Source organism: Oncorhynchus mykiss, chromosome 16 (assembly GCF_057628025.1).
Source record: "Oncorhynchus mykiss isolate SJ-2025 chromosome 16, ASM5762802v1, whole genome shotgun sequence".
Classification (NCBI taxonomy): domain Eukaryota; kingdom Metazoa; phylum Chordata; class Actinopteri; order Salmoniformes; family Salmonidae; genus Oncorhynchus; species Oncorhynchus mykiss.
Window position 1 is genome coordinate 45,981,955 of NC_143037.1, and position 27,496 is coordinate 46,009,450.

The following is a 27,496-nucleotide window of genomic DNA, read 5'->3' on the forward strand; positions in this document are numbered from 1 at the left end:
ATTTGTGAGATGAGTAAATGGTATTTGGTGGGCAGTTGTTTAACTTGACACCATCAGTGTGAACAGAGAGAGAGCGAGAGAGAGAGAGCGAGAGAGAGCGAGAGAGAGAGAGAGAGAGAGAGATCGGGAGGACAGGCGGACTGCGACTCACCGTGACGTAGATCCTGAAGAGCTCGTTGTCCCTGAGCAGTGACCTCATGTACTCCATACTGGCCTCCTCCTCCATACAGTAGCGGATGTAGGGCTTAAACCTGGAGCCAATCGTCCTGAAGCCGTGGTGGAGGTCTGTCGGGTTGAGGAGGGTTCTGGCTTGCCGGGCCATCTCCAGGGCAGGCAGCATCACCTGGTTCCACAGGGCCGTGTGCAGACGCACAATGTCCTGGATGTTACTGAAGAGTCGCGCAGGCTCCACCTCCGTCAGCAGACCACTCTCCTGCAGGTTCAACAGCCCACACAGGAACAACTGGAGGAAGAGAGGACATGGGAGAACAGGTTGCAATATGGGACATCTGATAGGGAAGTACTGCACTAGAGATAGACAACCTACTCCGAGTGTACATTACATTAGGAACACCTGCCTAATATTGAGTTGCAACCCATTTTGGCCTGAGAACAGCCTCAATTTGTCATGGGGCATGGACGGCAAGGTGTCGAAAACGGTCCACAGGGATGCTGGCCCATGTTGACCCAATGCTTCCCACAGTTGTGTTAAGTTGGCTGGATGTCCTTTGGGTGGTGGACCATTCTAGATACACACGGGAAACTGTTGAGCGTGAAAACACAGCAGCGTTGCAGCCCGACACACTCAAACCGGTGCGCCTGGCACCTACTACCATACCCCGTTCAAAAGGCACTTAAACTCTTTGGTCTTGCCCATTCACCCACTGAATGGCACAGATACACAACTCATGTCTCAAATGTCTGAGTGCCACTAACGGCACTCAGAGAGCACACCTAACCAAACTAAAATTCTTAGCACGATTCATTGAAGTTGTTCCTTTGGACTTGACATAGAAGGTTATGTTGTTCTTCCAAAAATGATCTAGGAGGTACACGTGTGTAAGGGAGAGAAGCAATTACTTTGTAAAAGGGCACTTACGTCAGTGATGACTCGTAGTTTCTTGATGTAGGTGGCCTCAGTGTGCAGGAGCTCCCAGATCGCCTCCTGCTGATGGAACTGGCGTCTGGTCAACGTCTGGAAGCAAACAGAACCAAAAACACACTCATGAGGTAATGGCCTCATACACATCCATGTGAACAGACGACGACACTCTCTTATCCATGAGTTACACATAAGAACACAATACACCCACCCACGTTCATGAGTTAACAGCCTTACACAGGTCTGAACATATAAAAGTAGCAACACACACACACACGCACTCATAGGGTAAAAGCCATAAGCCATGTCTAAGAACATATGGCACGAGACAGACTCATGAGGTAACAGCTTTACTGTTACATGTCTGGTCACAAACAAATGACACCATCAGGACCGAGCTCAGTCAAACACTGATTGAGTTGGAGTGTGACTGAAATCCCGATCCCCAATCACACAGCATCTTATCACACACAGACATCGGTCTATCTTGCCTGAGCCCATCCTCTAAGGGTGTGCGTTTTGTCCGGGAAAGAGAGACGGACGCGATTGAGCTGGTAACGTTTATACAACTCCACATTAACCTTAATAAACAGCTGTACAACACTGGCTGTAAACGTTATGCGCCCTGTTGCTGGGAAACACCAGACTGGATGGGCGGGAGATTGTCAGGCCAAAACAGGAACGGATTGTGAACAGTTTATTACTCAATACGGGAGTAGCTACACGCATGCGATCATATCAAAGTTCATTTGTCACGTGCGCCGAATACAACAGGTGTAGACCTTTCAGTGAAATGCTTACTTACAGGCCCTAACCAACCGTGCAATTTTTAAGTAAAAAAATAGGTATTAGATATTTGTATTAAGCATTTGTGGTTATGTGTCAGTGAATGAGTGTGTGTTTCGGTGAGTTTGTTTTGGTGCGTGTGTGTGTGTGTGTGTGTGTGTGTGTGTGTGTGTGTGTGTGTGTGTTCATGTTACCGTACCTCATGGTTGTCGAGTAGCTGTGTCCAGCTGTCCTCCAGGGTGAGGCTGGTCTCCTCCTCCTCCTCCTCCCAGGAGTCGTGATGGAAGGAGAGCTGAGGAGGAACCTTGGGAAGGCCAAACAGAGTGTACGACTGCAGCTTATTCTGGAGCTGCTCCATGCGGTCCACCTCCTAATAGAATGGGGGGAAAACCCATACGTGTCATTAACCACAGCTCCTGGGCAAATTAAGTATTCCTGCTTCATTCGAACGTAATTCACATGCACAGCACCTTTAGAGGAAATCACAAGGTCAGTATTAAATAAAAGGTTAAATAAAATTTAAAAAATCAATAAGAAAACTGTAAGACAGATTGACCTCTTGCATAAGCATAACCCTCAGAGTCCACTGAATTCTTCAATCTTAACAGCTACCCAGACTATTGTCCTGCCAGGGCAGCCTTATGTGTACGTATGAAAATGAGCTCAGTGTATTGAGATCACTTGGACAATAGAGGAGCTGGGTAAGGGGGCGGGAGATGCTAACTATGCTTTGGGGACCTGTCCCCTGAAGGGGATACAGGATTTGGTTGTTTGACCCTGGTTCACTCTTGCTTTGTGGAGAGGGGGCAGGTCTCCGCGGTCCCCCACCCAGCCCTGCCACTGACAGGGTTAAAGATGATGGCCATGGTGAATAGAGATGACCTGGGAGCTGACAGGTGAGTGACAGACACAGTCTCCCTCTGACATCTGCTACTGCGCAGGATATGACCTCAGGGGAGCGCGGACAATGTACGCGTGTGTGTGTGCTTTGTTAGCCTTAAGAGATAAAAGTGAAGGATTATTGCCATTTCGTATTTTTTCATCTTATTTTTTTCCCCCATTCTTGTGTGTGGAATGTTATTATCGTAGTCGGGTCTTGAATAGACATTCCTCAAAACATGTTAATCCTTTGTTCTTACCAGTCACTTCCACCACAGCTACTTAATGCATTTGTTTAGTGGAAGGTTGCTGTGTGAGCCTATTCAGAGGCTTTGGAGAGGAGGGATGTGATCTCACTGAGAGCTGAGTGGATATGGCCTTTGAACCCCGTACCACGCACACGCTTTGCGCCGCACAAACACACCACCTCCCTCACTCTACAAGCTGATAAGGTTTCCCCTCTGACGGCCCGGACCAGGCCTTCACCCCTCACCTTGCCAAAGGCCCCTGCTCCAGTGTTGGAGCTAAAGAAGCCAGAGAAGCGGCTGGCGGCGCGGTTCTTCCAGCTGTCCGGTCCAGCCCCCACACTGGGCAGAGAGCCGCTCAATGCGGTCAGGGAGTCCGGAGACGGGATGCTGGCGTCCCCAAGGAACTCCGTTATGTTCTTCCTGCGACGTGCCTGACCCTGCAAGAACCAGGAGAGACCCGTGTTAAGAGCGAGTTTACATGAAGTCACCATGAAGAGCGAGAGAAAGCGAAACAGAAAGAGAAACAAGAGACAGTAAGAAGAATAGCAACTCGTGCGAAAGGAGAGGAGCAAAGACGGGAGGGGAAAAAAGTCAAATACACGAGGAGAATAAACAGGAAACAGAGGGATTTTTTTAAAGTGATGATGACATCAGCAGGAGAGCTGTTAAAGCAATCCTAACATCCTAACTGTCGTTCAGACACAAACAGGACCACAGGGAAGGAATGCCACTTCCTGAGACGGAACACTAATTACCTCAGAGGGAAAGAGAGCAGGCCGGGGGAGGGGGGGGGGGGGGGGGGGGGACGCTGTTCCATAAGAACTGGCGGACGGCTGGAATTAATCCACTGCATTGCTCCATCACTATTGCTACCCTGTGAGCAAGCAAGCCCTCCCGCTGGCCTGCGCGCCTCAAACATACAATCTCAATCCAATCCACGAGCATCGTCCGGCTGGGAAACCAAAACAAACATGGGCGTCGGTATCTGAGGAAACAGTTGTTTTTTTTTGCCATCAGAGAGAGACAGTGTGTCAGTGCAGTGTAATCTGCTAGTGGGGACTAGGGAGTCGCTGGGCCATTGACCCGTGTTCAGTTCATGTCACAGTAGAAAGGAACATCAATTCCATGGTATTGACTGCTGCTTTCTTATCCACTGCTCTCAATCTCAACTAATTCTGGGTGGCTAACAAATCATAGGCAGAGGATAAGGTCTACGCCTACAGTACGCGATCCGTAGTGAGAATGTACACAAGAGGCTGGTTGGCATTGAGCAGTGGTAAACAAACTGTTGGATGGAGAGGAGCAATAGCAAATTTCTCACACTCACACACCTTTCTGGATTCTTGAAAGGCTTTCATGCAAGAACCCCGTTCCTCTTCTGTTTTAGTATCAAAGTGGGATAAGATCGAGAGGGAGAGTAACAAATGACTGAAGCATAATTTCCCAATCCACTATATTTAGATTTAAGTGCTTCAGTGGAGCAAACAGTGTGGTTTCTCATCCAGCTCTGACCAGGGGGGATTTCTGGGGGATCTTGGCCAAGAGGACAAGGACACAGGTGCAGGAAGTGGACTGACACAGAGAGAGAGAGAAGAGAGAGGAGAGAGAGGAGAGAGAGGAGAGAGAGGAGAGAGAGGAGAGAGAGAGAGAGAGAGAGAGAGAGAGAGAGAGAGAGAGAGAGAGAGACTGTGCTAGTGACAGTATCTCATTGGGCTAGACTAGAGAGGCTAAATTCCTATTAGCTTAGCGTGGTAATGCTCTGGCAACAGCTACACAGAGCATGGTAGGTGAGAAACATGTGATTCTAGTTTTAGCAACATGTTTTTTTAGATTAGTGCATGATAACGAACATTTTGACCAAAACTAAAAATGACACAGTCATTTGCAGGACATTTCTGAAATGATGAGTTTCAATACATTACAGTACAAAACAAAGTCCCGGCACTATGCCCACCAACCCAAAGAGAAGTAGGCTTAGCCTTTGCTACCAACAACTGCGATACCCTAGTGTGACTTCAAGACTTACTGTCTAAACTGGCAAATAGATGTCCACGTCTTTAATTCTAACAGAGATACAGTAAGGGAAAGGCTCCCTGACCCGTCACACAATGTAAGTAGTATAATACTCACCATTGAAACCAGCGGCATGTCAAAGATTACAAAAACCATAATTCGGTTAGAGACTCATTGACTGCAGCCCATACCGGATCGGAAGCAGCTGCAGTGTTCTCTCAAGTTGAACCTCTCTTCGTCCTTCTCCGCATACATGCACGATACACACACACACTTCAGAGCCAGAGCTCTTAGACTAAGAGGGGAAAGCCCCAGAGAGCGACAGCTGCAACAACTAGAAGTTGTTCCCCATCAGAAAAGCGCTTTTGAAGTCAAGTTATGAGCGGTGATGTCCTGCTCAAGTTGAAAGAGTCCACGTTTTGATGTTTGATAGGAAGGACAACAAGAGCCACTCTATCTCCATGAATACACCATGAGCACCACCCCAGGACTCCTCTTTGACCTCTGTGTGTCTCTGTGGTAGTCCTTCAAGTACCGCTGCTCTAACACTGAGAGGTGAAACCTGCTGTGCTGACTGAGCCTGCTGCCTGCCTAGCATTTCACACAGCCACTGTCCTGGAGTCATAGCAACCGGGAGGATCCTGCCTGGCCCATTGTGTTGAGGAGGAAAGGAAGAGGAGGCAGGGCTACTGGAAAAAAGTGTGAGTGTGTCACTTATCTACATAAAGGGGGCGTGGACAGAGCAACAGCTTGCAGGGTAGAAGAGAACAGACATCCTGGTGCTGCAGAAGACTTGCCAACTGTTCAAAGTGGCTCTTTGGCCCTTTGGTTAGAGCCGCAACCGATGTCCAATTTCCTTGTTCTGACTGTTCGGAATCCCCCACAGAGCCCCACCCCGTGCCTTTCCTTTTCTTTTAAACCACTGCACTTCCCTCCAAACTGACTGACAGCTTTATCATTAAAAATCTGCCATGCTTCCTGACCGTAAACAAAACTGTTAGTCTACAGTCCAGCTGTACAGAAATGTATTCAGGCTGTCACTGGTATGACGCATGTACCAGGCATATAGAAACAGACTCACAAGGAGAGTTTTGCTTTTGGGAGCAAAGCAGATTGTCACAAAGTTAATTTGGGAATATCTCCAGTTGTAAGGAGAGAGAGAGAGAGAAGAAAAAAAAAGAGGCATTGAGTGAGCTAACAAAAACATGTATTACTGAATTGGTGAGAACTCTAGTTAGGCCTTTACCACAGTGAAATGACCACAAAGTCTTGCTCTGTTGTGGTTTGAATGGGCATTCCAAGCTTTGAAATTGAGACGTATCTTTTGGCTCCGTTCACCTTAAGAAAATTATTTTAAGAGACATTATTTTGTGAGCCATTAATTTGGCTCACAAACAGCTCTTCATTCAGTGGTGCTTGATTAAAGAAAGGTGTGAAAAACCATACATTTCTAATGTGAAGCCTAAAAAGGTTGACTACCATTTTGTCGACTCGTGAAACGTGAGTTCAAATTCAAGAACTAGATTTCTAACACGCTGTGTGTTCAAAGAATGAGGCTCTCTCCTCACTACCAGTTATTCCTGCAGTGAGGAATAACCATCTTCAGATCATGTTTTTATAGCTCATCTACAGATAATTGTTGTCTGGAGTAGGGCTGGCATAATTACCGTATAACCGACGGTTATGGATGAAGCCTGTCATTATTTTTTTTTTTTTACCATCATAACCAGGGCTAAAATTAACACCCTCCACCTGCAAAACGCAGGTAGATTCTGGCATTGGTGGTAAGATGTCTATTTCACCAGCCACATTGGCAGGTGGGCAGAGCTCCACAGTGTGCGCATTCCACTCACATTTGTGAAGAAAAAAAAAGTCAAGTATGATCACATTTATAGTAAAATAAACGCGGCAGTAGGCTGTTTTCAAAGTGTTTCTGCCGTTTTGTTTCATAGCTGGTAAATTCGTCGCACAAAGTCAAAGAACTACGAATCCTATATAGCCTATTCCACTTCGGTCTACAACACCGCCAGACTGTGCGCACGTGAAGAGCCGAGTGAAATATTCCGTTTTAGAAGCTCTGCACACAGGAATAAAATTTGGTCTGATATATCTGAAATGAAAGTCTGAAGTGAGACTTTGTCCTTGTGTTTCTTGGCTATTTACATTGTTTTGTTCACAAGCTATGTTGTTTTTCTATGCATGAGTTTAAACTGCTAGGGAAGAGAAAACAAGCTGCTACTAGTCAGACTCAATCTCGAAAGGCACAAACATGACTCAAATCGCGCTACCACGGTAACCTTCTGCCATTAAAGGGCAGGAACACATTTTTGTATCTGATATTTTGGTTAAAAGCCAATCGAAATGAAACATACCACATTACTTCTTACTAGAAATACATGTATTGTTTTAGAAACAAAGCATGCTCATCCATTTTTTTGTTTTGTTGGTGTAAATAAGGCAAAGCCAAATATCTTTGGCCTGGTAAAAAAATCTGAGTGGCTGGTAGATTTTGAAATCTACCTGCCACAGTGGCTGGTGATCCAAAAAGTGAATTTTATGCCCTGGTCATAGTCGTTAAAAATGAAACGTTTTTTTTTTGTGTGGAACGAACAGCTGACTGAAGACCAGATGCGGGCATTTGTATGCTCTAACACGGACTCTACAACTACTAATGTTGGCAGCAACATGGACTCTACAATGTGACGAAGGGGCAGCAGGTAGCATAGCGGTTAAGAGTTTTGGGCTAGTAACCCGAAAAGTCGCTGGTTCAAATCCCTGAGCCGACTAGGTGACAAATCTGCCAATGTGCCCTTGAGCAAGGCACTTAACCGTAATTTGCACTGTAAACTAATCTGGATAAGAGTGTCTACTAAATGACGTAAATGTAATTACACTTTGTTGCTCCTTGCTAAAACAAGCAACTTGTTGTAGCAAAGGAGTCTTCGGTTGCCTAGGCAATGCCCACATCCTTGCAGCAGCAGTCAAAAGCAAAGGAAAGGAGAAAATGTGAATCAGAATGTTTTTTATTTTTTGCTATTCGCACGGTCATAACGATAACCGCGGTCATTTGGCTGACCAATGACTGTCATCCAAAATTCCATGACCGTCACAGCCCTAGTCTGGAGCTCAAAAAGCAGTACTCAAATCAGGGATCCAAAAGATCGGCTCTTTCACAGATAGGATTCGATTCCCGACATTCACCGAAAATAGAGCTGTTCGTTCATGAACGACCCATCGCTAGTTTGAATCAAAGTTCCCAACCCAATAGGTTGATGTTTTCCTCAATCAACTCTGTTTTGGTTTGCACGTCTAGACACAACTTTCCACAACACTTTCCTGATTGACTGTAACAAGGAAACAAATGCCCAGTACTGACCTGAAGGGGAAAATCCCTTGTAGTGCCTGTTTCAACAAATAAAGTGTGCCTACTTATTCTACACAGATAGGACTAAGAAAATACTTTCTCATAACATGGCAGATCAACGACAAGCCATCAAATTCAGGTAATCTCTAATCAACTGGAGTAGCTGTCTTTCTTTTAGCATTTATCTCCTGTGTTTCTCAACATAGGCTACTTAAAATGAACCATTTGTAATGGTAGTCTCCTTACAAAAACAGCAGATATTACAGAGCACGTCTACTCAAAAGAGCAGCAGTCTACACCTGACTAAACAGCCCCCCCATCTTACCTATGGTGTTTACTATTTTACCAACATGTCTGTGTGGCCCTGTCTATCTAACCAGCCCTCTCCAAACGATGGTGTTTACATGAGTTTCACCTGGCCTCTGTGTAGACCTTTCGGGTCACCCTCCATTAATAACAGAGAGGACCCTGACCTACAACACTACTGACAGGTCTGGGAACTAGGGTTGGTGGCCCTCGGCAGTCTGCAGTCACGGTCAGCTCCAAGCAGGTTAATGATATCAAGTCTCGTGTCGAGTCGGCTCCTTATCTCATCTTTGCCGTTTGTGGTCTTAACCTTGGTTTTGATGGGGAAAATCTTTCAGGTGCCAAAACCCCAGAGGGGCCTTGGGTGGAGGATTGTATTGAAAGTAGCTAAACAGTCATGCAGTAGCGCCCCCCCCCACCACCACACTGGCCTTTCAGGTCTGTTGTTATTCAGCGATAAGAGGCCCCTAGGATCAGGCAGGCTGATTAACGATTGGAAAACAGTGTGACATTAACTTTCCTGGCCACATGGACACAAACCCACACACACACTCAAATACATGAAAAAAGCCAAAACACGCATTTGCACACACATGACCATAGCCAGTGCCATGGTGGATACAAAGAACCACTGACATAAAAAGGGGAAGAGATGAAATCGTCCATCACCTGGTAAACCAGATATCACTGATAATACAGGCCAATAGTCAGAATGTGATTCCAAATGTGTCTCTACAAGAGGCCCACCAGCATGACAGGAGTCGCCACTGTTCATCTGATTGCCTCGCCTGGTTCACCAACTACTTCTCTGATAGAGTTCAGTGTGTCAAATCGGAGGGTCTGCTGTCCGGACCTCTGGCAGTCTATGGGGGTGCCACAGGGTTCAATTCTTGGACCGACTCTCTTCTCTGTATACATCAATGAGGTCGCTCTTGCTGCTGGTGAGTCTCTGATCCACCTCTACGCAGACGACACCATTCTGTATACTTCTGGCCCTTCTTTGGACACTGTGTTAACAACCCTCCAGGCAAGCTTCAATGCCATACAACTCTCCTTCCGTGGCCTCCAATTGCTCTTAAATACAAGTAAAACTAAATGCATGCTCTTCAACCGATCGCTACCTGTACCTACCCGCCTGTCCAACATTACTACTCTGGACGGCTCTGACTTAGAATACGTGGACAACTACAAATACTTAGGTGTCTGGTTAGACTGTAAACTCTCCTTCCAGACCCATATCAAACATCTCCAATCCAAAGTTAAATCTAGAATTGGCTTCCTATTTCGCAACAAAGCATCCTTCACTCATGCTGCCAAACATACCCTTGTAAAACTGACCATCCTACCAATCCTCGACTTTGGCGATGTCATTTACAAAATAGCCTCCAATACCCTACTCAACAAATTGGATGCAGTCTATCACAGTGCAATCCGTTTTGTCACCAAAGCCCCATATACTACCCACCATTGCGACCTGTACGCTCTCGTTGGCTGGCCCTCGCTTCATACTCGTCGCCAAACCCACTGGCTCCATGTCATCTACAAGACCCTGCTAGGTAAAGTCCCCCCTTATCTCAGCTCGCTGGTCACCATTGCATCTCCCACCTGTAGCACACGCTCCAGCAGGTATATCTCTCTAGTCACCCTCAAAACCAATTCTTTCTTTGGCCGCCTCTCCTTCCAGTTCTCTGCTGCCAATGACTGGAACGAACTACAAAAATCTCTGAAACTGGAAACACTTATCTCCCTCACTAGCTTTAAGCACCAACTGTCAGAGCAGCTCACAGATTACTGCACCTGTACATAGTCCACCTATAATTTAGCCCAAACAACTACAGTGCCTTGCGAAAGTATTCGGCCCCCTTGAACTTTGCAACCTTTTGCCACATTTCAGGCTTCAAACATAAAGATATAAAACTGTATTTTTTTGTGAAGAATCAACAACAAGTGGGACACAATCATGAAGTGGAACGACATTTATTGGATATTTCAAACTTTTTTAACAAATCAAAAACTGAAAAATTGGGCGTGCAAAATTATTCAGCCCCCTTAAGTTAATACTTTGTAGCGCCACCTTTTGCTGCGATTACAGCTGTAAGTCGCTTGGGGTATGTCTCTATCAGTTTTGCACATCGAGAGACCCATTCCATTGTAGATTTTGCTTTATGTTTTGGATCATTGTCTTGTTGGAAGACAAATCTCCGTCCCAGTCTCAGGTCTTTTGCAGACTCCATCAGGTTTTCTTCCAGAATGGTCCTGTATTTGGCTCCACCCATCTTCCCATCAATTGTAACCATCTTCCCTGTCCCTGCTGAAGAAAAGCAGGCCCAAACCATGATGCTGCCAACACCATGTTTGACAGTGGGGGTGGTGTGTTCAACTGTGTTGCTTTTACGCCAAACATAACGTTTTGCATTGTTGCCAAAAAGTTCAATTTTGGTTTCATCTGACCAGAGCACCTTCTTCCACATGTTTGGTGTGTCTCCCAGGTGGCTTGTGGCAAACTTTAAACAACACTTTTTATGGATATCTTTAAGAAATGGCTTTCTTCTTGCCACTCTTCCATAAAGGCCAGATTTATGCAATATACGACTGATTGTTGTCCTATGGACAGAGTCTCCCACCTCAGCTGTAGATCTCTGCAGTTCATCCAGAGTGATCATGGGCCTCTTGGCTGCATCTCTGATCAGTCTTCTCCTTGTATGAGCTGAAAGTTTAGAGGGACGGCCAGGTCTTGGTAGATTTGCAGTGGTCTGATACTCCTTCCATTTCAATATTATCGCTTGCACAGTGCTCCTTGGGATGTTTAAAGCTTGGGAAATCTTTTTGTATCCAAATCCGGCTTTAAACTTCTTCACAACAGTATCTCGGACCTGCCTGGTGTGTTCCTTGTTCTTCATGATGCTCTCTGCGCTTTTAACGGACCTCTGAGACGATCACAGTGCAGGTGCATTTATACGGAGACTTGCTTACACACAGGTGGATTGTATTTATCATCATTAGTCATTTAGGTCAACATTGGATCATTCAGAGATCCTCACTGAACTTCTGGAGAGAGTTTGCTGCACTGAAAGTAAAGGGGCTGAATAATTTTGCACGCCCAATTTTTCAGTTTTTGATTTGTTAAAAAAGTTTGAAATATCCAATAAATGTCATTCCACTTCATGATTGTGTCCCACTTGTTGATTCTTCACAAAAAAATACAGTTTTATATCTTTATGTTTGAAGCCTGAAATGTGGCAAAAGGTCGCAAAGTTCAAGGGGGCCGAATACTTTCGCAAGGCACTGTACCTCTTTCCCTACTGTATTTAATTTATTTATTTATTTTGCTCCTTTGCACCCCATTATTTTTATTTCTACTTTGCACATTCTCCCATTGCAAATCTACCATTCCAGTGTTTTACTTGCTATATTGTATTTACTTTGCCACCATGGCCTTTTTGCCTTTACCTCCCTTATCTCACCTCATTTGCTCACATCGTATATAGACTTGTTTATACTGTATTATTGATGTGTATACTGTATTACTCCATGTGTAACTCTGTGTCGTTGTATGTGTCGAACTGCTTTGCTTTATCTTGGCCAGGTCGCAATTGTAAATGAGAACTTGTTCTCAACTTGCCTACCTAGTTAAATAAAGGTGAAATAAAAATCTCACACACACACTACCCTGCTGGGGTTTTCCCCATCATGCTCATGGCCAAAATATCAATAAATCAGATACAAATCTCCCCCTTGGCTAAGGTTACAGATTGAGAATTCTGCTCATGCAGTTACTCTGTAAAGTTGTGTCAAATCAAAACTACAGCAATCATTGCCTAAGCATTATATTTAAGCTGGCATACATTACACTGGCATCTTGTCTAATATCAACTTAAACGCTACAAGCACAGAGGTACAGAGACCCGGTGGGTGGGTCTGTCTCTGTCTGTCTCTCTCTCTCTCTCACCGGACATTGTGTTGGCGTTGGGCTCTGGAGAGGGGCTGATTCAGGCAGACCCTCAGGAATACCATGCACATGCAGCAGGTCCCAGCTATACCAGGACGAGAGGCGATTAAAACGCACCATTCTCAATCCTCACTTACTGTAGATGCAAAACAAGTCCAACAAAAGTCCAAATGTCATCACTCATTTAGGAAGGTCTGGAATTTAAAACAAAGTCTCTACGAGATCCAAAAAACATGACAGCTCAGAAAAAAAAGAGGAAGAATCCAACCAAAATCCACAGAGGAGGGGGTGTCCAAAGTGCTGAGGTGGAGGAGGATTAGAGCTACTTCCTGTCGGTCACCAAAGCAGTAGTTCCCGGAATCTCTCTGTCTCCTGGCAGGTCAATCATGACACTGAGATCATAAAAATGCTGTGTGTTCTCCCTTCTCCCGTGAAGCCTCAACACACTCTACTATCCAAGTCTCACACATTAACACACAGCCACTGCTCCTGCAGCAGTTGAACTGGCTCCTAGCCCCTCCCGCTCCCAGCCCTGATAGGCCGCAAACAGCAGACATCAGTCCCCACCTGGCTCAGCATACTCAACAAACACAGTAGGCCCACTTTACACACAACACCACACTTAGTACACAGAAATATCCCCATTCATGCTGGATAAACAAACCTTCTATAAGAAATGCATTTGTCAGGTAGGGATAGTTAGATAAACAACTTGGGTTTCAATTGAAGACACGGTTCAGTATTGCACAGCTTTACAGTACTTGGTTGAACCACCAAGATGGACCACATCTACACTACAGCATGTATACTTCAGCATCTAATATCCAAGAGCAATGAAATATCAAACAAAATCCAGCATTTTCACAGCGGAGTTGTCTATTAAAAGTTGAAGAACAAAAACATGAAAGTTAACTCGTATGTCAATTTGTTTCTTCTTAGTTAAGCTGAGATGTGTGAATCGGGTGACCGGTAGCCTAGCGGTTAAGAGCGTTGGACCAGTAACCGAAAGGTGGCATGGTTCGAATCACCGAGTCGACTAGGTGATGAATCTGTCAATGTGCCCTTGAGAATGTGCTCCCGGAGATCGTCAAACGTGATCCCACACAAATGCACGCGACTCCTCCCCGTTGTTATTTCAAAACGACTCTTGCGCCAAATTGCTGGATTGTCCTCGTTGTGTATTTCCCACAGAGGTTTGACGGCCTGAAATGAGTGAGCTGTTCATTTTGTTAGCATATTCCGAGCAGAACAATCACTACTGTAGTCTAGGGGGGAAAAGACATGCGTGGGAGCACTGTGCTTAGTGGGGAAAATGACACCGAGGTCAAGGAGAAACAAATAAGGACAACTGTTTTTCCCCCTTACCCGTCTTCCTGCTACCATCAAAGGACTTTCATCAACACAGGACACTGCAGTCCTACAGTATTTAAAGTCGGTTGATAATACATTTAAACGAATACTGTAAAATATAACCAAACATGCATGTCTGAATTATAATGATTAATTCCAATATTGTCTACGTGTGCAAGTATCATTAAGTGTGTGTGTGTGTGTGTGTGTGTGTGTGTGTGTGTGTGTGTGTGTGTGTGTGTGTGTGTGTTTAGGGTCTCTGATGAGGGTGTTGCAGTGGAATGCTCGCTAGTCACATCTATGTTACTTCCTCTAAAAGATGAGGGCTGCCTGCGTTATGGTTCCCTGAACCCTCCAAGCTATTCAACTCCTGTAATATCAATCAATCAGATTTATTTATAAAGCCCTTTTTACATCAGCCGATGTCACAAAGTGCTATACAGAAACCCAGCCTAAAACCCCAAACAGCAAACAATGCAGATGTGCATTGCTTGCCGTTCGGTGGCTAGGAAAAACTCCCTAGAAAGGCAGGAACCTAGGAAGAAACCTAGAGAGGAATCAGGCTCTGAGGGGTGGCCAGTCCTCTTCGGGCTGTGCCGGGATTGAGATTATAACAGAACATGGCCAAGATGTTCAAACATTCATAGATGGCCAGCAGGGTGAAATAATAATAATAATCACAGTGGTTGTAGAGGGTGCAACAGGTCAGCACCTCAGGAGTAAATGTCAGTTGGCTTTTCATAACCAATCATTCAGAGTTAGAGACAGCAGGTGCGGTAGTGAGAGAGAGAGAGAGAGCAGGTCTGGGACAAGGTAGCACATCCTGTGAATAGGTCAGGGCTCCATAGCCGCAGGCAGAACAGTTCATATATTTATCCCCATCCCCCAGTCTAACTACCTATCCATTACACATCTCCCTCTGGCCACTCCAGTTCCACAGACACCTTCAGACATCTCTAGGGTGGACCATCATTTCACCTTCTACTATAAACCTTGGGTGGAACACAAGCCCTGGTTGACCTGGTTTGTGTGTGTGTGTGTGTGTGTGTGTGTATATATAAACACACTATATATATATATATATATATATAAAGAGTTTCTACTGGTTATATCATTACGAGCCCATGTCAGCATCTAATTCTCAGAGTGACTGAATGATTAGAATGGGGGGGGTCATCTGAAATTCTGTTAGATAAGGGAGTCCTCTCACCTAACACCATAGACAAGGACGGATGGACATGTGGGAGGATGTGGAGAGACTGCCATGAGTCTTCCATCTAAAATCACATGTGTGTGATCTAGCTAGGGAATGTAAATCAAAGACACCAAGCATCCACCGCATTCTGTCTGAAGTACTCCTTGTTAACCAGGTGACTGGGGTCGCCAACAGCTTAGATGATCAATAAATGGTACTATTCGAAAGTTACATTAGGATTACACAGCGACTAGCATTTTCCAAAGATTAATTTTGTACAAACTGCAACTCTTGGGACACAATTATGCTAGTAGTAATTTCACCTTTGGTCAAACGTTTATAAACACATTTTGGGCTTTAGCCTGTGCCTAATACCTTAACCTCTTGGCAGGTAGCAGACACAGTCCTGCCAGTCTACCACCATTTGTGCCATGGGTTTTTCCAGATGCCAGTAATCTTTGCTCAGTACCTCTGGAGCCAGGAATCCTCTAACTCAGAGCTAGCTAGGTAGGTAGGCAGAGGGTTAGTGCTAAGCTCTGGCTGGGCATGGGGATTGCATTGGGACTGTGTGAGCATTGCACAGAATTTGGTGGGAGGTTGAGTATCTAGTATCTACATGCCGTCACACGACAATGAGCCCTACACAGCCCTGCCCATCCCAGGCCTTTGCCTTCTCTGGTCTGGTGAGAGACGTCAACGGTGGTAATTGGGGAGGTGGAAATGGGTGAACGGGCATAATGTGTATTCGTGATTAAGGTCAATGTGGAAACAGAAACCGATGGGTTGGACAAAAGCCAGAACACACGTGGGAAAAGCAACATTTTTGAACATTCGTCATCGGCTTTGATACTCTGATTGGTTAGAGACGATTCTGCCCCTGAACAGGCAGTTAACCCACTGTTCCTAGGCCGTCACTGAAAATAAGAATTTGTTCTTAACGGACTTGCCTAGTTAAATAAAGGTAAAATAAAAAAAATAAGAAAGCTGATGACTTTGTTTTGTACAAAGGCCCATCGTCACCACAAACAAATTCAACGCTGGCAGATTCAGACTGAAGTATGTAGCGAACGATAGAGCAGCGGAAGAATTCGGCTCGAGTCGACAGGCAAATCCTCAGTTGCCCTGCACCTCTTAACTTTCCAAGCTCTATGGCACACATAATATTACAAACTTGTAATATCCCTTTTCGTGCACAACGGACGCTCCTTTAAGAGAAGCAGAATTTGCCTGGTCTATTTGAAGCCTGCCTGGCTCAATTCGTTGTTATGCCAGGCTGTATCCTGTCGCTAGATAAATATTTAAACTACCTGGAGCAAAGTCTTCTGTACGCTCGAGCAGCCAGCCAGGCTCGGAATGGTCCGTGTGTAATTTTAAAAGGGCTGAAGTCAACACCCATAAGGTTCGGCATGTTCCATTTTTCCTCAGTCTCTACCAGACCCTGGGCTCGGCTTGAATGCTATATTAAGCAAATGCATGGCCCAGTGTTGAGCTCCTATCCTACAGGATGAAGTGTGTAGCCTTTCTCAACTCTTTATCTCCCTCTTGAGGACACGGAGAGAATTGCAACCAAGAGAATTGCATCGTTATCGTATCAACAGCTGTCGGTTTGAGATGACGACGCAACAATTCATGACATGTACAGAAAACGGTCGCACCCGGCAACATTACTTAGCTGATGGATTTCTAGTAGCCAAGAAGAGCCAATGAATTTCACTGAAGGGGACTTGTCAAGCATTAAATGTTGACTGAATGAGGCACTTCTAACTAAACAAAGACAGGAGAGGAGATGAACAGTATGACCAAGCTTCTGACTAAATCAGACAGGCCCATGTCTAATGTCTGAGGCTGACGACTTACCCATCCACAGACAGACAGACGGACACTAAAGCCCTGTCACATTACAGCAACCTCAGCTTTATCCCCACCGCTAACCCGCTTCCTGGCCCGGGGGCACGGCCGCAATGACATCACTTCCATGTTTTCAGTGGCACGCAACGCTACCGCGTCACCGTTCACACCCATGAACTTGTTTTTCACTCTGTAACCACAGAGGGCTAGTCCACACAAGCTTCAAAGCAATGTGCAAGAGCATAGCACCAATCACAGACATTATATTGAGGGAAGGTTGCAGCCTCTCTCTTTGTCTGGTGTCAAAATCAGTCAGCCCGGTTCACGCGACACACAGCTATGGAAAGCGTGCCTGTGTTTAGCACAGAGGACCGGGGTGCCAGTTCCCCCCTTGTCCAACAGAGCAGCCAGCCACTCTCTCTCAGCACCCCTTCTCCAGGCCAAAAGGGAACACTTCTTGGTCCTCCCTGTCAGTCGGGGGGAAGCGGCCAGAGGCAGCGCCTCTTCCTGCGTGAGGTCACCAGTCTCACAGCAGGCTCAGAGGCTGGCACAGCCCAGGCTAGTCGGAAACATAGTGGAGGCTGGCACAGTACAGAGGCCATGAGGAAATCGATAAGCAGGGTTTAAGTGTTCAGATGGGAGGAAAGATAGAGGTAAATAGAGGATGAGGTAATGGAGGATGAGGTAATGGTAACTGACTGGCTTATTATCACTACATAGAATGATCCACTACATGAAGAAAAGGCATCACGGGATGAAGGGTGAGATTATGGAAAGTGGGAGGAAGTCACAACAAAAGTTTCAAGAGGTTTTAGAGATGAGTGGGCCATGGCTGTGTATAAGACAGACAGGATTTATAGTTTAACTGTGCTTACAAGTGTCTGTATGAATGTATTTAGCGATGGCATGAATGTGTTTAGTGTGAGAGAGAGAGAGAGAGAGCGAGAGAGAAAAAGAGAAAGACGATTTGGTGTAGTGTGCGAGTGAGAACATACTGTAGAGGCTGCACTGACCAGCAGATCGACGTTGCTCTCCTTGCGTCCAAGGGATCCGTGCTCCACCCTCTCACTACAGAGGGTAAGGATGTAGGGACTTTGCTCCCCCATGGAGGGCTTCATGTTGGGCAGACTGAGCGACCGCAGGTCTTTCACCCCCTGCTCCACCTTCAGCTCATCACCTGGCCGCGCTGAGGAGGAACCAACAAATGGGAGGGTTAGCTTCCTGGGTTTTAAAATGTGATATTTGCAATAGAAAAGTACATCCCGAAAAAAAGGTATCAACATTCTTTTCTTTTTGGCTCTAGCTTCCTGTTGAAGTTCTCGCTCTGCGGGCTCCAAAACAGGACCTCTAATCTAGTGGGCAGCCTTAAATCCCTCTTAAACATTGGATTGTATAAAGAAAAATGCATCAAAGCAGATGATTTGATGCCATCACATTCGCTCTGTTCCAGCCATTATTAAGAACTGTGCTCCCCCTCAGCAGCCTCCACTGATCTATCCTGATTGCCTAGTCATTTTTTACCCCTACCTACATGTACATATTACCTCAACTACCTCGTACCCCTTGCACACTGACTCGGTACTTCTTGTATAAGGCCTTGTTATTGTTATTTATTGTGTAACTATTTTCACTTGTTCATTTTCTTACTTTTTAATCTCTGTATTGTTGGGAAAGGGCTCTTAAAATGCTTACTTAACGGTAAAGTCACCGGTTGTATTCGGCGCATGTGACAAATAATAAATAAAAAAACAGATTAGATGATTTGCTGCTACAGATAATAGTCTCGTGCAGGGATCCAAGATGGGGGACGCCCTGTCCAGTTTCCTCTCTGAACCAAGGGAGAAACAGGAAAGTAAGGCCCTGCCATCTGTCCCACCCAGGCATTTTTAAAGCTTGCGGGTAAAAAGAAAAGCCAAATATTCTCGAATATAGAACAATCAATTAGATTAGTGTTTGTTTCATGGTTTGTTAACCCAACAAATCTGGTTGTCAGTGCAGGGTAGTAATCAAAAGTTGAAACGCATTGTACCTTGGTTGGTTTAGAATCAAAACGATATCCAAAGACAGAGGTCGATTCCGTGGGAAAATATAAACTCAGCAAAAACAGAAACGTCCCTTTTTCAGGACCCTGTCTTTCAAAGATAATTAGTCAACATCCAAAAAACGTCACAGCTCTTCATTGTAAAGGGATTAAACACAGTTTCCCAACAATGAATGAACATGCACCAGTGGAACGGTCACTAAGACACTAACAGCTTACAATTAAGGTCACAGTTATGAAATCTTAGGACACTAAAGAGGCCTTTCTACGGACTCTGAAAAACACCAAAAGAAAGATGCCCAGGGTCCCTGCTCATCTGTGTGAACATACCTTAGGCATGCTGCAAGGAGACATGAGGACTGCAAATGTGGCCAGGGAAATAAATTGCAATGTTCGTACTGTGAGACGCCTAAGACAGCACTACAGGGAGACAGGATTGACAGCTGATCATCCTCGTAGTGGCAGAGCACATGTATCATCATCCTGCACAGGATCGGTACATCCAAACATCACACCTGTGGGACAGGTACAGGATGGCAACAACTGCCCGAGTTACACCAGGAACGCACAATCCCTCCATCAGTGCTCAGACTGTCTGCAATAGGCGGAGAGAGGCTGGACTGAGGGCTTGTAGGCCTGTTGTAAGGTAGGTCCTCACCGGCAACAACGTCGCCTATGGGCACAAACCCACCGTCGCTGGACCAGACAGGACTGGCAAACACTGCTCTTCACTGACGAGTCGCGGTTTTGTCTCACCAGGGGTGATGGTCGGATTCGCCTTTATCGTCAAAGGAATGAGCGTTACACCGGGGCCTGTACTCTGGAGTGGGATCAATTTGGAGGTGGAGGGTCCGCCATGGTCTGGGGCGGTGTGTTACAGCATCATCGAACTGAGCTTGTTGTCGTTGCAGGCAATCTCAACGCTGTCCGTTACAGGAAAGACATCCTCCTCCCTCATGTGGTACCCTTCCTGCAGGCTCATCCTGACATGATCCTCTAGCATGACAATGCCGCCAGCCATACTGCTCGTTCTGTGTGTGATTTCCTGCAAGACGGGAATGTCAGTGTTCTGCCATGGCCAGCAAAGAGCCCGGTTCTCAATCCCATTGAGCATGCCTGGGACCTGTTGGATCAGAGGCTGAGGGCTAGGGCCATTCCCCCCAGAAGTGTCCCGGAACTTGCAGGTGCCTTGGTGGAAGAGTGGGGTAACATCTCACAGCAAGAACTGGCAAATCTGGTGCAGTCCATGAGGAGGAGATGCACTGGAGTACTTAATGCAGCTGGTGGCCACACCAGATACTGACTGTTACTTTTGATTTTGGACCCCCCCCCCCCCCTCTTTGTTCAGGGACACATTATTCCATTTCTGTTAGTCACATGTCTATGGAACTTCTCTCAGTTTATGTCTCAGTTGTTGAATCTTATGTTCATACAAATATTAACACATGTTAAGTTTTCTGAAAAACTTTTTTTTTGCTGAGCTTAGTTCATATATTCTATTTTATTAATTGTGAAACTTGAAGGAGGCAAAATAAGATGTGGTGTTCTGATGGATGCTGACTGGTCCTCTGATGCAGTTACCTTTAACCTTGAGATAGTGTCCACCGAAGCGGTAAGCCTCAAAGTTCAGGGACAGGGGAGTGTTGGACTGGTCCAGGAACAGATCTACCTGGGATAACTCAATACCTTTACGCTCAAACACAGGACCTAGCACCTCCCTGGAATAGAGGAACACAGAGAGAACAGAGTTAACAGACCAACAGGGTTTCCCAACTGGCGTCCTGCCCGTGACTGTATTTGTCCCACCAATTTTAATTGTTGGACTTTTTTCTTTTTTTTAACTGTTAAAAGACTACAAAATCAATTTTTATTTAGGAAATCTGTTCCAAAAATACTCCCACGGATAATAGCTCGATAAATGTGATAGTATACAAAAGCAAGCAAGGTTTTAATCAACTATTATATCCATTTGGGCTTCTTGCTGTCAATTTGCAGTCCACAAATTATTTGTAATTATGTTCCATGTTGACCTTCCGCTCAAGAAAAGAAATAAGCCTGCGGCTGAATCTAGTTGACGATCCCTGCCCTACAGGCTTAGTCAAACCATTCATAACGACCCCACCACTCCCCCAGCCGCCTTGTTTCTCACCTCAGGGTCTTCTTTTTCACGGCGGGGACGATCTCTGTGTCAATGTCCACGTTCAGATCAAACTTTAGGCTGAAGCACTCCTTGCTGGGATCCTGCAGGGGGCGACAGACGCATTGGAAGTTAACGGGCCGTCGAACTGAAGAGCTCAGTCAGAATGCCCGTAGTGATCTCTTTCTCAGTAGATGCACAGGGAGGCCCTTTACTAGCAAGCAGGCTGGCTAAGACTACTCAGAAACAGCCCGTCGGAGACCATTATATATATATATATATATATATATCACTCCCTGGCTGCCACAGAGAACTAACGCGACCTCAGAGACACATGTTGGCTGCTGCATGAAGCCTGCAATCATGTTGGCACCGTGATCATCATACAACCTACAACTTTCCACCACATACAACAAGACAGCTCTTTTCAGACCAACAGACTTGACCCAATACTATTAGGAACTGAGGTAGAGAGAGATGTGGTTTCCTAAGGGGTGTATTTCTACGCCGCACCCCTGCCCGCCTGCATCAATACTCACGTCAGTGTGCCGTCGCCGTGGTTTCTTCTTCACCAACTTCAACCCCCCAGCTTTACGGTCCCTGGGGGGGGGACAACAGTCATTTGCACATTAATTGACACAAATATTGAACAAATCATTCTCATATTAACTCCGTAATGAAACACCTATGGAATAAAAGGTCAACACTAACGTAAACACAACTATCGTATACTAATAGAGCAGTGTCGTCAAAGATGACTCCCCCTCACTCGTCTAGCGTACATTTTCTCCTTCAAACCAAAACGTCAAGCGCCATGCTGACAGACAGACAGACAGACAGACAAAGTGATGATGTCTGGATCGTTGACATAACGGAAGTGACATACCCTCGGTCGTTGGCCCCTTCGTCCTCCTCCTCCAGGTCAGAGGGGGGGCTGGTGCGGGGGGGACAAGAGCGCGTTGAAACGTTCCGGGCCAGGATGGAACCTTTCAGGGGGGGGGGGGGGTTACACAGAATATCTGTTAGAGATCTTTAATAATAAACACTTTTCCTTAATAGCACAGGCACTTCCAGTTTAATCTAGCCTGACTAAATATTAAAAGGACATTCTAAACGTTTGTCAATTCTGTGGAAGGCCGTCGCGACTAACACATGAGTTCAATGAGCACAGAAGAAGTCAGACAGCTTCATATCTTACATGAACACAGTTGTAAAAAAATAATAATAATGGAATCCCGGGTGGAGGAAGTCAGTGGTTGAACAGGAAGATGGTCTAGAATGTATTCTTATGCATGTAATATGGTTTGGGGAAATACATTTCTTTGACTCAACAGTTTCGATACAAGTGCAGCTCTGGGGACCTTGACCTGACCTATCATACCATCATGTTGGGGAAGCTACTCTGAAAAAAATAGTTTACCAAGCTAGCAATTACTCCACACGGGAAGAAGTTAAGCTACTCTTAAGAAAAATATAGTTACTTCGAAAAGAGACTACATCGTGAAAAATGATCATGTCCAATTATGAAATGTCATAGACTACAAAATCGCAAGAACAGATCAGTCTGGATCCCGATGACAGACTAAATGGCACATTCTGTCAGCAAACACAAAAAACTGTTTCAAGTGAGAATTAGGCAGGTCTGATGCCGAACAAGAAAGGAAATGACTGCCTACTTGAAAAGAAAAGTAGTTAGTTACTTTTCTGCCATGTAAGTGGTGAAGCTAACTACTGAAAACTCTACAAAGATTTGAATTTATTAAACTACCACCAAGCTACGACAACATGTAGTTCAATTCCTAATTGAACTACATGTAGTTCACTACTCCCACCCCTGCATATGACTTGACCTGAGTGTAGGATCGGGCACTAAATGTTGTGGAGAGGAAGTCTGGGTGTGTACGTGTTGCGGTGGTGAGTGCTGTGTACCTTGGGTTTGCAGGTCAAAGCGGGGGTGTCGGTCAAAGTGCATGTTTTCTGTGTCTTCTGGGTGGCAGCGGGAGTCACATGACTCACAAAGGTGAAGAGGGCTCTTGTTGTTCAGGTCCAGGCACTCTGGGTGGTGGCACACCTAGAGAGAGGGAGAGAGAGGGGTGAGGGTCAGCACAGCAGATGTACCCAATCAACCTGGCCAGTAGTCTCGCGCGCCAGACACTTCCTCCCCAAGCTCGCAATTAGCCCGGGGAGGTCAAGTAGGTTAACAGAGAGACAGGTCACAGTATAACGACACATACACATCAGCAGGACAGACGGACTTCTGCTCCAGGACCCAAGCCATTGTTTACACCATCACAGGAGCATGGAAGCAGCAGACACAGTTTGATATCACACAGCGCATAGTTCTTCTGACTAGAGTTAGCCAGCCAGCCAGCCATCCAGTCAGGCAGACAGACAGCAGAAGGGAGCTGGATTAGGCCCTCTCCACCTGTGGCCAGACCCAGACAGACCTCGCCCTCAACCGGCCCCTCCAGAGGACAGCAGCCCCAGGGGGTGGCATCCCTGGCCCAGGGGGTGGAAGACATGGGTAGGCGTTTCCCCCTCTCCAGCCTCTTCTCCTCCCCGAGCACCACGAAAACCCAGACCGACTACTATACAGGGAATGAGGACGTTTGGGGAGATACAATTTAGGTCCCGGTAATGTAGTTCCTGTCATTGTCTCGATGTGCTCTGCTCAGGACTGGAGGTTTGTATCACACAGCATGCGTGTATGGGGGGAGGGGGGGGCTTCACGTAAACAAGCACACACACACACACACACACACACACACGCAGAACAACAAGTGTTTTCCCACAAGCTACCAATAACGCAGGTCGAATAACAATCACACAGCCCTGTTGGATGTTCTTACTACGTTGACAAGCCAATAAATACACCTGTAGGCTTTGTATTCCATGCATGGATATAAAGTACCTGTCAACACAAAGATGCAGCATGTCAACTCCAGCTATCCACAAACATTGATAATACCATATGTTCTGCTAGGGCCATTAAGCTGTACTTTAAATCCCTGGAAAACAGTCAAGAACACTTTGGTTTAATGAATTGAGGCGTACAGGAATGTGCCCCTGTTGTGCTCTCACCCTCCACCTACCTTCCAGCTGAGTGGATGAGAGCAGCACTGTCCCCCAGCCATACAGTCAGGCTCCATCTCCAGGCCAATAAGCACCCAGGCATTCAGCTACAAAATCCACCACCTCTCCAGTCCGCTAACTAACAGAGTCCTTTCCTTTCTCTCCTCCAGGAAACAGCCACAAGCTGCCTAATTAATCCATACTTCTCAATGTCTAGCCAGGTTAAGTACCAGTAAGTATTTTGAGGAACTGGTTGGGGGCCGGGGGGAGGAGTAGCTGTGAGGTTAAGACCGGCCAAGCCAAGGAAGGAGTCCCAGTATAGAGATAAACGTGAAGAAGAAGGAGAAAAATAATAATAATACGCAAGCAGATTTAAGAAGTCCAAAGCCCCCTAATCTGGGCTCAGTGGACTGGGCTGGTCTTGCTCTGGCAGAGCCATCTGACGCTCCGTCGACAGGCAGGCTGGGTTGAGATTAGACCAGGGGCCCCTCCCTCATTTCCAAGACAACCAGGCAGGGTCCTCTGACGCTCCTCCTTTCTATTCCCAGGGACCTCTAGTCTACACCCTAACCCAGACACATGTCTAGGGTTAACAACTTGCTCTCTAGGGAGAGACAGAGAGACCGAGAGAGAGAGAGACCGAGAGAGACCGAGAGAGACCGAGAGAGACCGAGACAGAGACAGACCGAGAGAGACCGAGACCGAGAGAGACCGAGACCGAGAGAGACCGAGACCGACCGAGACCGAAGAGAGACCGAGACAGAGAGACCGGAGAGAGACCGGAGAGACCGGAGAGAGACCGAGACCGGAGAGAGACCGAGACAGAGAGAGAGTGAGAGACCGAGACCGGAGAGAGACCGAGACCGGAGAGAGACCGAGACCGGAGAGAGACCGAGACCGGAGAGAGACCGAGACCGGAGAGAGACCGGAGAGAGACCAAGACAGACAGACCGAGACAGACAGACTGAGACAGAGAGAGACCGAGACCGGAGAGAGACCGAGACCGAGACCGGAGAGAGACCGAGACCGAGACCGGAGAGAGACCGAGACCGGAGAGAGACCGAGACCGGAGAGAGACCGAGACCGGAGAGAGACCGAGACCGGAGAGAGACCGAGACCGAGACCGGAGAGAGACCGAGACCGGAGAGAGACCGAGACCGAGACCGAGACCGGAGAGAGACCGAGACCGGAGAGAGACCGAGACCGGTCCGGAGAGAGACCGAGACAGACAGACCGAGACAGAGAGACCGAGACCGAGAGAGACACCGAGACCGAGAGAGACACCGAGACCGAGAGAGACACCGAGACAGAGAGAGACACCGAGACCGGAGAGAGACCGAGACCGGAGAGAGACCGAGACCGGAGAGAGACCGAGACCGGAGAGAGACCGAGACCGGAGAGAGACCGAGACCGGAGAGAGACCGAGACCGGAGAGAGACCGAGACCGGAGAGAGACCGAGACCGGAGAGAGACCGAGACCGGAGACAGACCGAGACAGAGAGAGACCGAGACCGAGACCGGAGACCGGAGAGAGACCGAGACCGAGACCGGAGAGAGACCGAGACCGGAGAGAGACCGAGACCGAGACCGGAGAGAGACCGAGACCGGAGAGAGACCGAGACCGAGACCGGAGAGAGACCGAGACCGAGACCGGAGAGAGACCGAGACCGAGAGAGACACCGAGACAGAGAGAGACACCGAGACAGAGAGAGACACCGAGACAGAGAGAGACACCGAGACAGAGAGAGACACCGAGACAGAGAGAGACACCGAGACAGAGAGAGACACCGAGACAGAGAGAGACACCGAGACAGAGAGAGACACCGAGACAGAGAGACACCGAGACAGAGAGACACCGAGACAGAGAGACACCGAGACAGAGAGACACAGAGACAGAGAGACACCGAGAGAGAGAGACCGAGAGACAGTGAGAGAGACCGAGAGACAGTGAGAAAGACCGAGACAGAGAGACCGAGCGAGACCGAGCGAGAGAGACAGAGAGACCCTTGTTTAGTGTAATAGGCATATGAAACACTCCCCTCCAAAAGCACAATTAAGTTTAGTGTGCTTTGAAGTTTTTAGATGAAGCATGTCTCTGGTTGTTGGATGGGAGATTCAAATGCAACTTAAAAGAAAAGGCCCTTCTCCATTCATTCCAAAACATTGCTATGATGGTATATTGCTAGTTATATTAATCCATAGTTGGAATGTTTCGTTCTGTTCTCTCTCGCTGTTAAATACAAAACATTGTGCTATGTAACAACATGAGCATGTCAGGAAAACTCAAGTGTACTGCTTTCAATTTGTTTTCCTGGAAATAACAATAAAACTTTCCCCTCAGAAGTCATTTCACACACACAGCCCCCTGTATCCCAACAGCTCTCCCTCAACAACCACATAACAGACGTGACATGGTGTTAATGAAATGTGGAGACAGACGTGTGTGTGTGTGTGTGTGTGTGTGTTCAGACGGGTGAAACAGGAGCAAATCAGATGCCATATTTAGACAGCGGGGGGCTCAGCAAGGTAACCAACAACTCACGCACGGGCCGGGTGTCCAGGCAGCTGCATTCCTGTCGGGGCTGAAGCTGCTGAACGTATCTGCTGCCTGGGCGACCCGACACATATAAACGTGTCACCTCTCGGATGAGGAAAACTCTCCTATGACTCTTCTCTCATGGACAAAAAGCCACACATTCAGTCCCAAAAAGAGTTTTGTTATAAAGAGGGGGGGGGGGGCAGACTACATTTGAACATACTCAGAGGACAAGACTCAAAGGCTTTGTCACTGAACCGTTGAATGATTCAAGTTCCCATTTCATCTTAGCGATTGATACTGGGTTGTGATAGTATTTCCCAACAATAGGTCACCTGAGAGTGAAGATGAGAGCACAGCACACTTGGTGGTGGTGGTGACTGGTACTAATGGGCCAATTACAGAGTGCACTGTGACTTTGAAGGAGGATGACGGTCAAATGACAGCTGGCTGGGGATCGGGAGCATGCGTGTGTGTGTGTCCAGACGCATGTTATCAAGTCAACGGGATTAACGGCGGGTTTTGGAGGAGGAACAATGATTGTGGCCCGAGCGACACACACACAAAATGGTCGGCGTTATAAGATTTAATCCCCCTCGTCATTAGGAAAATACTGATAAAATGCAAGGCCGCCAACAGCACTGCATCAATCACAACAGTCTCTCTCCCA

General features: G+C 46.7%; 1 protein-coding gene across 9 annotated transcripts in view; it reads right to left on the reverse strand.

The window, feature by feature from the left end:
* Window positions 1-27,496, reverse strand: part of plekhg5b (pleckstrin homology domain containing, family G (with RhoGef domain) member 5b) — a 74,429-nt gene that overhangs the window by 5,166 nt on the left and 41,767 nt on the right. For 4 of the 9 annotated variants that reach the window (XM_036946956.2, XM_090202899.1, XM_090202902.1 and 1 more), the window contains 10 exons: window positions 23,148-23,289; window positions 22,105-22,204; window positions 21,758-21,818; window positions 21,231-21,322; window positions 20,663-20,799; window positions 18,054-18,226; window positions 3,261-3,452; window positions 2,088-2,258; window positions 1,100-1,195; window positions 152-463 (listed from right to left, as the gene is read on the reverse strand). In XM_036946956.2, coding sequence (XP_036802851.1) covers window positions 152-463; window positions 1,100-1,195; window positions 2,088-2,258; window positions 3,261-3,452; window positions 18,054-18,226; window positions 20,663-20,799; window positions 21,231-21,322; window positions 21,758-21,818; window positions 22,105-22,204; window positions 23,148-23,289 — 1,476 coding nt within the window. Of the gene's footprint in view, window positions 1-151; window positions 464-1,099; window positions 1,196-2,087; window positions 2,259-3,260; window positions 3,453-5,145; window positions 5,720-18,035; window positions 18,227-20,662; window positions 20,800-21,230; window positions 21,323-21,757; window positions 21,819-22,104; window positions 22,205-23,147; window positions 23,290-27,496 lie in introns of those variants that run through there. The other 5 variants (XM_036946954.2, XM_090202898.1, XM_090202900.1 and 2 more) reach the window with 2 other exon arrangements.